This window comes from Ursus maritimus, unplaced genomic scaffold, assembly GCF_017311325.1.
Source record: "Ursus maritimus isolate PB19 unplaced genomic scaffold, ASM1731132v1 scaffold_8, whole genome shotgun sequence".
Classification (NCBI taxonomy): Eukaryota; Metazoa; Chordata; class Mammalia; order Carnivora; family Ursidae; genus Ursus; species Ursus maritimus.
The window spans coordinates 19,728,145-19,739,803 of record NW_024426996.1 but is presented as its reverse complement, the minus strand read 5'-3'; the positions used below and the strand labels follow the sequence as shown (position 1 = coordinate 19,739,803).

General features: G+C 48.1%; 1 protein-coding gene across 1 annotated transcript in view; it reads left to right on the top strand.

Moving 5' to 3' along the window:
- Positions 1-9,763: 9,763 nt before the first annotated feature.
- Positions 9,764-11,659, top strand: part of FGF5 (fibroblast growth factor 5) — a 19,798-nt gene continuing 17,902 nt past the window's right edge. The window contains exon 1 of the mRNA XM_008693273.1: positions 9,764-10,253. Within this exon, the coding sequence (XP_008691495.1) occupies positions 9,893-10,253 (361 nt within the window). The 5' untranslated portion in view covers positions 9,764-9,892. The remainder of the gene's footprint in view (positions 10,254-11,659) is intronic.

Below are 11,659 nucleotides of genomic sequence, written 5' to 3'. Positions count from 1 at the left end.
AAAGAGATAAAATGGAGAGGCTCAATGGCCCCACCCTTAAAATGCCCGACTCTGTCAGTAATCTGTGGGATGAGTCAAGTTCAAGACATCTCTCTGAGCTGGTAGGGATTTCTATATATCTTGGACATAGGGAACAGAAGGTTAGGAAATTGAAAAAAAATATTGGTGCTAAAAATCTATCTTTGAAAAATGTATGATTTTTATCTCCTCTCTCTCTCTGTCTCCTCTTTCCAAACCTTTTCATCACTTTTTTTCTCTTCTTTCTCCATGTATGGGTATAAGCCATATTTAAATATCTAAACTGTCAAAGAACAATTGATTATTTCAGGAACTGATGCTGACTTTTTCCAGCGATGCCTATTAGACTAGATATATCTCTCTCTACATAGAAACAGACTCATACTACCAACATACTCAAAATGGTGATTTTCTTTTTTCTTTTGTTATTTATTTGAGAGAGAGAGAGTAGGGGGAGGGGCAGAGGGAGAGGGGGAGAGAGAATCTCAAGCAGACTCCTTGCTGAGCCGGGAGCCCAATGCCGGATCTCATGGCCCCGAGATCATCACCTGAGCCGAAATCAAGAGTCAGACACTGAACCAACTGAACCACCCAGCACCCCTCGAAATGGTGATTTTCTGAAGGAGATTATCACATTAAAAACATCTTCGTCCCATTTTTTCTTTCTATGGTATCTCTTTTCTTCTTGCTTCCCTTCCTCCATTCTTATCAACTGGATATTCATCCATGGAAGCCATTTAGAGTTTGATGCCTCAAAGCCCTCATATCTGTTAAACTACAGTTCTCTCTGAAAAGGAATTTTCCTTGAATCCGACCACCTTCATTTACTAATTAACAGATGTTGCGGCTGCAGGCTGCATTTCTTGGGAGTAGGCAGAGGAAGGGGACTGGATTCATCGGCATCTTCTGTCAGAAGTCAATGAGCAATCATTCAGTCCTCCTGGGCCCTAAGCAGGTGCTCCTTCCTTTCTGCACCACAATTGCAAAGGTTCCCAAGACTCCGGATGACAGCCCCTATGTTAGTACTTAGAGGCTCCACTGACAGGTGTTTCTCTGTATAACCAGACAACAGGTGTTTGCCTGGTGCCGCCTGCCAAAAGCCAAAGAGCCAGAGTAGAAAACAAAGCCCATTTGTGAAAATGATTACTGTAATTAAGAGCTATGGTGATGCAAACGGTGCAAACACATACACATTCACACTCACACTCTCCAGAGTCCTCCTTCCCCTCGACAGAGGAAATCACAGACCACACATCTCCCAGCATTACAACGTACTTTAAAAAATTTTTAAGCTTCATTTATTTCTTCTCTGATGTTTTTCCTTTCTTTAAAAATTTGTCATTGAAGTAGAGTTGACAAACAATATTAAATTAGTTTCAGGTGTACAACTTAGTAGCTCAACCATTACATTCATTCTGAAATGCACATCACAGTAAATGTATTACAGTATCATTAACCATATTCCCTAGGCTGTACTTTTCATTCCTGTAACTTATTTATTTTATAATTGGAAATTTGTACCTCTTAATCCTCCTCACCCATTTTGCCCACCCCCCACCTCTCCCCTCTTTTGCAACCATGAATTTGTTCTTCATATTTATGAGTCTGTTTCTCTCTTTGTTGTTATTTGTTTGTTTGTTTGTAAGCACGAAACTTAAAGAAAACACGGGCAGTAAGTAATCTCTTGGACATCAACCTCGGCAATATTTTTCTGGATCTATCTCCTCAGACACAGGAAACAAGAGTAATTACAGTAGGGACTACATCGAAATAAAAAGCTTTTGTACAGTGAAGGAAACCATCAACAAAACAAAAACGCAACCTACTGAATGGGAGAAAATATTTGCAAATGACATATCCAAAGCCAATAAGAATGGCTGATATCAAGATAAGAAACAACAAGTGTTGGTGAGGATGTGGGGAAAAGAGAACCCCCATGCGCTGTTGGTAGGAATGCAAACTGGTGCAGTCACTATAGAAAACAGTATGGAGGTAAAATAAAAATACAATCTAGTAATTCCACCTCTGGGGCATTTATCCAAATGAATAAAATGAAAACACCAATCTGGAAAGATACATGCACCCCTATATTTATTACAGTGTTATCTACAACAGCCAAGATATGGAAGCAACTAAAAGTGTCCACTGATCCATGAGTGGATAAAAAAAATGTGGTACAGGGGCACCTGGATGGCTCAGCTGGTTGTGCAACCAACTCTTGGTTTCAGCTGAGGTCATGATCTCAGGGTGGTGGGATAGAGCCTGAGTCGGGCTCTGTGCTTGGCAGAGAATCTGCTTCTCTCTCTCCCTCTGCTTCTCTCTCTGTTCATGCTCTCTCTCTCTCCAAAATAGATAAATAAATAAAATCTTAAAAAAGAAAAGAAAAGATGGTATATATACTCAGTGGAATATTACTCAGCCACAAAAAAGAATGAAATCTTGCCATTCACAACAACATGGATGGACCTGGAGGGTAATATGCTAAATGAAAGAAGCCAGACAGAGGAAGACAAATACCACATAATTTCACGTATATGCGTAATCTAAAAACAAAACAAATGTGCAATGTACTTTTAAATGCTAATGTTCTTATCTCTTTTGGTGATAAACGGAAATGATTGGTAAGCCATTTCTGAAACTATTCCTGGTAAGGATCCTCATTTAGGGTTCACATTATTGTGTATCTGGGGGATCACAAATCAGTGTATGCTGGAAGGAGGCTGCCTTTGAGGAACTTATGATTGATTGGAGACCATTTCTACCCATAAGAAAAGTGGAACAGCTAAACAATAATTGAATCACAATACATTTGGTCATGGCCTTCATCACAGCACTGAGTTCCACTGTGTGCCCCTCTGGGTTCCAGCAAGAAACCGCCTCATCTATAACCAAGAAAAGTCTTGATAATAATACAGTGTACGTTCCTCAACACTCGACTTAAGGATCATGCAGGGGCTTCAAAGATAGAGCAGATAGCAGAGTAGCTTGCATGAATTCTTCTTTTTAAAAAATCTGTGAAGGGCCGCCTGATTGGCTTAGTCAGTTGGGCATCTGCCTTCTGCTAGGGTCATGGTTCTAGGGTCCTGGGATAGAGCCCTCCGTTAGGCTCCCTGCTCACTGGGGAGCCTGCTTCTCCCCTTCCCTCTGCAGCTCCCCCTGCTTGTGCTCATGCACAATCTTTAAAAAATAAAAATAAATAAAATAATAAAATAAAATTAATCTGTGAATATGAATTAGTCATTTTTTTTCAAGGATCTAAAGATCCTGTCACTGCTCTGATCTGGTATGGGCCAATGACAAAGACATAGATAGATTAGAAAAAGTCCTGGACTTTATCAACATGATTTTTATATTATGTATATACTATCACAATATTCAAAATAAATCATATGTGTTAGGTCCTTCTGCTTCATTTTATTTTTTTAAAAGATTGTATTTATTTATTTGACAGAGAGAGAGACAGTGAGAAGGAACACAAGCAGGGGGAGGAGGCCCCCTGCTGAGGAGGAAGCCCAACATAGGGCCTGATCCCAGGACCCCGGGATCATGACCTGAGCGGAAGGCAGCTGCTTAAAGACTGACCCACCCAGGTGCTCCTACTTCTGCTTCATTTTAAATCCCATTTTTATATGTTTACATGGGAGCTGAGGGGGTAGGTCATGTGGGTAATTCAATTTTATCTGTGAACACTGCTCACAAATAATTCTAGAGGTCACAGGAATGGGATACTTTTTGTGTTTTGTCATTGTCTTTGCTTTGTTTTATTTTTTATTTGTATTTATATTTATTTATTTACTTTAAAAAAAGATTTTATTTACTCATTTGAGAGAGTGAGTAGGAGCAGGGGGAGGGGCAGAGGGAAAAGCAGACTCCCCACTGAGCGGGCCCTGGGATCATGACCTGAGCCAAAGGCAGACACTTAACTGACTGAGCCACCCAGGTGCCCCTTGCTTTGTCTTTTTAAAACAGCTTTTGGTTAAACTGAAATCACTTTTTGGACTTCTCAGAAAATTCCAGATTTTAGAAAAAGCATGCAAGGAGTATTTCTCTAAAGTAGGATACCTACACTTTTCTTGGAAAAAAATTGAAAAAAAAAGCCAAACATCCACTTGCTATTGCTGAAGATGTCTTTACAGGCTTGTGTACTTCCCTGCCAACAGTTGCATCTCCAGTTTTGGTCCCCCTTCCCTTTAACACTGAAAAAAAAAAAAGCATCTTATTATTGGAGAAAAAAACTTAGTCTGTGTGGACTGGCTTTCAGACTTAGTTCTGAGAAATCAGTTTTGATCAAATTACTTTCTGAACAAATGGCCTTTGACTGGGTTGGTGAATGGATAGCCCATGTACCCCAGGCTTCAGCAGCTTCCTATCTGTTTATCACTGGTACTAGGCTTGGTCTCACTTCTGTTCTCTTCCCTCCTGTCTCATTTGGCACAAGAAGGATGTCCTAGAAGAGGACACTGTGCCTTCTTTCTCTCTATCCCCCGCCCTCATTTTTCTTGAATGAGTGCCCATTTGCTTATGGCCTGTCTCTCTGGATATAAACCAAACATCCAGAATGCTAGAGCTATTCCAATAGCAGTCATTCTAATTCAACCTTTTTTTCCTCTCATAGATAAGAAAAGCCTCTGATTCCCCACTCTTCTTACCACTGGACACACTTTGTATGGGGAAGTAAGATGGGAAGTACCTACATCTCTCCACATATGCTCAGAATGACCTCTCTAAACATTATTAGATACAAAATGTGCCAGGCACAAAACCTGTTACAAAAGGCTGAGTGGTCAGGCGCCTGCGTGGCTCAATCGGTTAAGCCTTCTGCTGGGGTCATGATCCTGGGGTCCTGGGACAGAGCCCGGAATCCAGCCCTGCATCCAGCCCCGCATCAGGCTCTCTGCTCAGCGGGAAGTCTGCTTCTCCCTCTCCCTCTGCCCCTCCCCCGGCTTATGCTCTCTCTCAAATAAATAATTAAAATCTTTTTTTTTTTAATAAAAGGGCAGAATAGGCTCTGTTTGGGGAAGGGATAATGACATGATCTTTAAAAACATACATATTTGTTTGTACTCCTATATAACAAGCACTTAGAACCACATCCTTCATCTTCTATGACTAGCCATAGACAGGATGAGGGGCTCCTGGTGCTTCAAGGCAGTGACTTCCCTGGAATTGGATATGGCGTGCTAAGGTACCTGGGGGCCTGTAGTGCTGTCAGACTCAGTGCCTGGATTTATCAGAAGCTAAAACCAAAATAGTCACTAGGTTAGTTGGAAAGCCCGAATTGAGCTTTATACTTGAGCTTTAGTTGAGCTTTGAGTTCCTTTTTAAAGAAAAGATAACTGATTTCATTGAGTCAATTCAGGTCACAAAAGACCCACTTGCACTAGCAAAATTGCTTTGCTTTCTGACTCCACATGAAATACAGAAGACCAGCTGCCTGTGGCCATTTTGAAACAACTTCCTCCTCAGAGGGAAGTCATGGATGCTGGAGACTGAGGAAGAGCTCTCACCTCAGGACCTGTGGAGTTTCTGATCACACCACTGCCGCCCTGCCTGCACACTCTGTCTCTGTTTCCCTCTCACACAGTCCCTTCCCACCCTTCTCAGTCCACTCAGTCCTCAGTTCAGCCACAGACTATTTGCCACATAGTTGCTGCCAGCTTGGCTGGTGAGGAGCCAGGCCTGGAGGAAACAGAGGCCCTGGCAAGAACATGGACTGAAGGCCCCAACAGGGTCAACTCCTGACTCCTCCCACAAGACGACTGTGCCTCCATTACAAACTGCAAGGAAGGAGACCTCACTGCCAGGTCATCAGGGACCTGGTTAGCAAAAAGTGGTCCTGCCATCTGGATACAGCCTCTCCGCATGTGGAAGGGTGGCGGGAATGGGAAGGGAGGGCCGCAGGGTCCTTTAGGGCCAGGCTCAAGCAGCTCACTCAGGAAACCATTCTGAAAACCTCTGGGCTCTTGTGTGCTTGGATCAGACAAAGAAAACCCGTCCTTGCCTTCCAGTGTAAGAAGCCTCAGACCGGCAAAGCTCACAGAGTGCGGTCCTCCGGGAACAGACGTTGGGCGTCACTGAGGCTCTGAACAAAAGCCTGACCGAGATCTGCTGGTTCAGTAGCAGCCAGGTTTCCAGGTGGGAGAGTCTCCCCGGACTCTGGGACTCTGGCTTGCACTGCTCCGGGTTGCTCACCCCATCCCACTATTTACCTCTTGTCCTTCCCTCTAACCCAGCACAGTGCCCGTAGGATGGACCAGGCACTGGCCCTAACTCCAGACCAAGGGCTTCTGGAAACTCTGGCCTCTGTTTACAACCAGAGGAAGGTTGTAAATAATGAGCGTCTTCCGCACCCCCCCCCCCCGCAAGGGAAGCTTGGGAAGCTTGGGCAGCTTGGGCATTGACTTTTTTTTTTGCCCTGACTTCTTTCTCCTTAGGCTTTTGGGTGCCAGCCCGAGGAGACAGGTTATGAGTCCTGTCGCTGTTGACTGGCTCATAGCTATAGCTACAGGATATGTTAAGAGAAATTCACCATCTGGTTTCCCAGACAGACCTAGAAAAGGTCTAGAACGGCCGAGGGATTGAAGAGCTGCTGCAGGGGAGTCTGAAAGGAAGGGGAACGCGGCAGGTAAACCCGAAGAGGGTGGGGGACCGAGCTGACGCACGGGCCCTTGGAATCTGGCGCCTGGGTGACTGGTGGGACCCACTAACCTGTGGATTCGTTTTTCGGTTCCACGTCGGGTGGCAAGGAGTGGAAACTAGTCTTTGGAGGACTGCTTGCTTAACCTCTGCAGGTAGCCAGTGGCATGCCCCTTCTCCCCGTCTTCGAGTCCAGGGCTGGGAAAGTGCGGGAATTAAGAACAGCACCGCGCACTGGCCGTGGGTGCGCGTCCGCCAGCGCCCGGGAGACCTTGACCCGCCTGAGGCTTGCGGGTGGGCGGCGACGTCTCCAGCCCCGGGGCTTTCGACGATCCCGGAAGTAACCGGAGAAAACGTGGCGCGCCCTGTCTCTGAGTGGATTTTAGGGGAGTATATAGCCTGGGTTAGCAGAGAAGGTGAAATGAGAATTTTTCCGAACGCACGTTTGCGGGGAGCCGAGGCTCAGCCGCACCGGCTGCGCAATGGGTTAGGCAGGGCGCGGGTCAGGGCGGGCGCAGCCGGGGAGCGCAGGGCGACCGTTCCAGCCTCTGCTCAGCTGCGGAGGGCGCAGGCTTGCAGGCTTCGCGCACGAAACACGTGCAGTGTCTCTTTCACTATTCAGCTTATGCAGGGTTGTTTGTTGTTGTTGTTTTTTAACCAAATACATGTTTAACTCTCTTGTTATAGATTTTAAAAGTTTAGTGGGCTCCACCTACTTGCTTGCTCACGCCACGAGGATTCTAAGCACGCACTGCTCCCCGCAACCCCCCTCCCCCCAGTATCTAAGAGAGTTGAAAAGGAAACCTGAGGTCTGGTTTGCCACAATCACTGCCCACAAGAGCTGGTCGCTTCTCTTGTCTTAGTGAATACTCGGCTCTTCCTAAAGTCTTCCCCTCGGATCCCAGAGGAAGTGTAAGTGCACCTCGCCAGCCTTCAGGCTGAGGTGGACTAGAGCCCCGACAGATGTCGTGGCCTTCCTAGGTCATCTCTAGACAAATGTTTGGTCCTCTACTGGACTCTTGCAGCTAACAGGGGATAAAAAAAAAAACGGTTGTTTCCATGGGGGTGTGACTTGAGAAGCTGAAAGAAAGGAAAAAGATAAGAGGCAAAATCTCAGCCTCCAGAAACTCAGCCAAGGGGTGTTTGGCTTCCCAGGTTTGGGGAAGAGGCTGATAGTGAGTCTGGGGTGGGAGCTACTCCTGCTGTTTCAGCAGACTCCTAGGAAAGAAGAAGAGGAGAAACCGGATTTGTTAGGAAAATCTTTGCCCCATGAGGCATGGGATAGACGGTATGACGTGAAATGGAACTTACTGATGGCATCGAGCGGCACCTACCTATGGGCCTTTAACTCTGACAGCTTTGTCATGAAACCAAGGGCATCACCTGCAGAAGGCACAGTGCCCAGGTTAGCATCCCACAATCATTCACTCAGGAAAGAGTCAGATACACTGTTCTGAGGGACTGCTGTCTGTTCTCAATGTCCACTTTCGGGATTGCCTTGTAAGGGTCTGCCTGCCCACACTAGTTAAAGCCAGAAGTACTTGGGGCTAGAGCAGTGTAAAGTGAAGGGGCGTTCAGTCCAGGATAGCATCTTACATAGTGTATCAAGGGCATGTGTCCAAGCTATGCACATCCATGTGTGATATGACCTCTCTCCCCCACAGGGGCTTCACTGAACCGTACAGGTGACTTTCTGTTTTATAGCTGCCTTGATGTTAAGTATTGTAGTCATGGAATATTTCCAATCCGGAAAAGTCGACAGGCATTTTATAAGCTTTTCATTATTGAGATAGGAACTCTTAAATGGGTATTCAGTAATGGATAAAGCCGTATCTTAACATCAACCTTGGCTTCTCTGAATTGACCTTATTGGTCAAAATTAAAGCCTTTTTCATTAAAATGACCAATGAATAATGTATCAGCGTGTAGTTTAAAGCTCCAAATATGTTTTCAGACAGAAATATTCCAAGAATGCAAGTCAGGTATATTTCTCAGATAAATGACAGTAGGGGCATTGCATACACGGAAATTCTCGGTTCTCAGGTTTCCTGAAACCCAGCGCGCGCATCATTAATCATTCATTGGGGTCGGTCCTTCAGTCAACTGCAGCTCTGAGTAAGCTGAAGCCAGCCCTTAGCTAATCCTTCCTGCCAAGGGGATCCTGGGGTGAGAGAGGACAACTGGACAGTCAGCCACATGTGCTGGTGCCCAGACCTGCCCTTCCTGCCCCGCTCCGAGCGCGGTGTGCGTGTGCGCTCACCCTCCCCGACACAGACCGAAAGCTTCCCACAAGGAAAAACAAATTTGGTATAACGTTTAGCGCAACCCAGAGTTTCCAATAGGAAAGGGGCTCCAATCGTGGCCTAATGGCTCAAGGTGGCTCTCTAAATGCCGAATAAACCGTTCCTTAGCTGTTTAATAAACCAGAGACAACAACAAACAACAGTAACAGCAACATCCCTCCCGCGGCGCCACACCAAAGGCTTCCCAAGTTGGACTGGAGTCCTGGTTTGGTTCCCTGCTGCAAGCACTTTGAAGCGCTGGGAATCTCCCAGCCCGACTTCGTCCCTGAGGGATTCCCGGGGCTGGGGTTGTGCTTGCGGGGTCTGCTGGGCGGCGGGAAGGGAACCTGGAAATTCGGTCCTGGGTGGGCAAGAGTGCGTTGCTGGGACGCAGGCGTGCAGCGGAGGTGGCAGAGGACGCGAACTCACTTCCACGTTTAGACCCCCCAGCTCGGTTGCTGCCCCTGGAGGACTCAAACGCTCGCGCGGAGCTGAATTCCGCGCAGCGTTGGCTCTAGTGGGAGGGTGGCTGTGTGGCGCGTGAGAACGGCTGGGGTGCGTGGCCCTGGTCTGCGCGTGCCCAGCGTCGGGTGCAGGTCCTCTCCTCCCAGCTTCTCCTCCCACTCACTCTCTCCCATCTCCTCCCTCCTCCACACCCCCCGCCCCCGGGACCGCGAGGCTCCCTCCCCGCACCGGCCAGAGAGTACACAAAGCGGCGGGTGAGGGGAAGCTTCGCAGGCGTGCACCAAGCAGTGAGATCACTGGCGTTATAAATATCCCAGTACCAGCGCCGAGATCCGTTCGAGTGGCCTCTCTCTCTCCCTCCCTCTCTTCCCCGAGGCTATGTCCACCCGGTGCGGCGAGGGGGGCAGCGCCAGAGGCACGCAGCCGCGCGGGGGCTACGGAGCCCAGAACCAGCCCTACAAGATGCACTTAGAAACCCCGCGGCTGGAAGAATGAGCTTGTCCTTCCTCCTCCTCCTCTTCCTCAGCCACCTAATCCTCAGCGCCTGGGCTCACGGGGAGAAGCACCTCGCCCCCAAAGGGCAACCCGGACCCGCTGCCACCGGTCGGAACCCGGGAGGCGCCAGCAGCAGCCGGAGCAGCAGTGGCACGACGTCTTCCTCTTCTTCCTCCGACTCCTCCTCCCCCGGGGCTTCTCTGGGCAGCCAAGGGAGCGGCTTGGAGCAGACCAGTTTCCAGTGGAGCCCCTCGGGGCGCCGGACCGGCAGCCTCTACTGCAGAGTGGGCATCGGTTTCCATCTGCAGATCTACCCGGATGGCAAAGTCAATGGCTCCCATGAAGCCAATATGTTAAGTAAGTTGCTTGCTCTCCTGGCCAAGCGCGTCCTAAGCAGGCGGTGGGGGATTCGGGAAGGACAGCGGTTATTCCCAGGCCCCAGGGAGCACCTTTTGGAACCCTAGCCGCTGAGACCCAGCTGGCCCTCGAGACGGCCGGGAGGGTTGGTTGAAGATGCGTCTATACCGCACGCAGACGCGCACCCCTCTCGTGGGTATGAGGAATGGCGATTTCTGAGGTATAGGCTACCAGAGGCTGGTGCACAAGACAGGTAGACCTTGTTTCCAGTTTGCCGGCGTCCCAAAGAGGAGCCCGCAGCCTGTGCCTGGAGAAAAAACAAAAATCTTCTTTCTGCTCGTTTGGTTTCTGTTTACCTTCTGCTTCTGTTTACTAGGCTAGCATTTTTCAAGAGGCATCAAAGTGCATCCCTTTTCCTAGCCCATACCTGAACAGTTATTTTTTTAGAAGAATCAAATCTCACATGCCGCCCCCCAACTGCCACCATAAACCCCAGAGTAATATATATTATAGTATATGTATCCGTGTTTATGTCTATTGTATATACATATTTGCATATTATATACATATAGAATATACCTATATTCTAGGGGAGACCAGACATGCCCTGCTTGGAAGAAGACAGTGATCTGGAAAACTGGACACGTTTAGAGAAAGATACGTGATGGACATTTGAGTGATTAATTTCAGAGTTGGGTTTAGCAACGTTTAGTATGTTGAGACCATGACAGCACCTTGTTAGGAAGTGACCAGCCTCTGGTCCCCAAGGACAATTAAGGAAAAGTTATTTATTTTGGAAGAAAGTCAGAGGACGTTCAATTCCTTATGGGTGCATGTCGTGTATGTTTTTTTTTTTTTAAAGCAAAGTTTTACATTTTCTTTCTGAGTTTTCTCTTTAGCTCTTCCTCTTCTCTCCCTCTTTCCATCGTCTCTTTCCTTCCACCCCATCTGCGTTTCCAGACCATCACTGCCGCTCCTCTGATTCCTCTCACTGCCTCTAGGTAGAGGAGGGTAGAGATGATTTGGGGGCGTGTGCGGGACTAGGGCGATCTCTTTGAGGCTTTTCCTCGGTAGGGCCAGATCGCTCATCCAGCAGGGGTTAATCCAACAGATAGACCAACAGCCGGGGCCTGTGAGATATTCAGGAAGAGCGGGAACGTGGCCAGGAGATTGCGCTGCGTACGGTCACCTGGCTGTCGAGTGTCAGCTTGGTAGCTCCCAGGTGTACTTAACTTGCTTCGTTTCAAACCAACAACCCCACGGGCCATTGAGCTTCTGACTTACCCAAGCTCCGGAGGAGCGGGGGCGCCACCGCGGGGCTGGCAATCTGACAGCCGCCTCCCAAGCAGCGTTGGAGGTGTGTGTGGGGTGGCCGGCTGGCGAGCCTCCCCCCCCCCCCCCGGGGG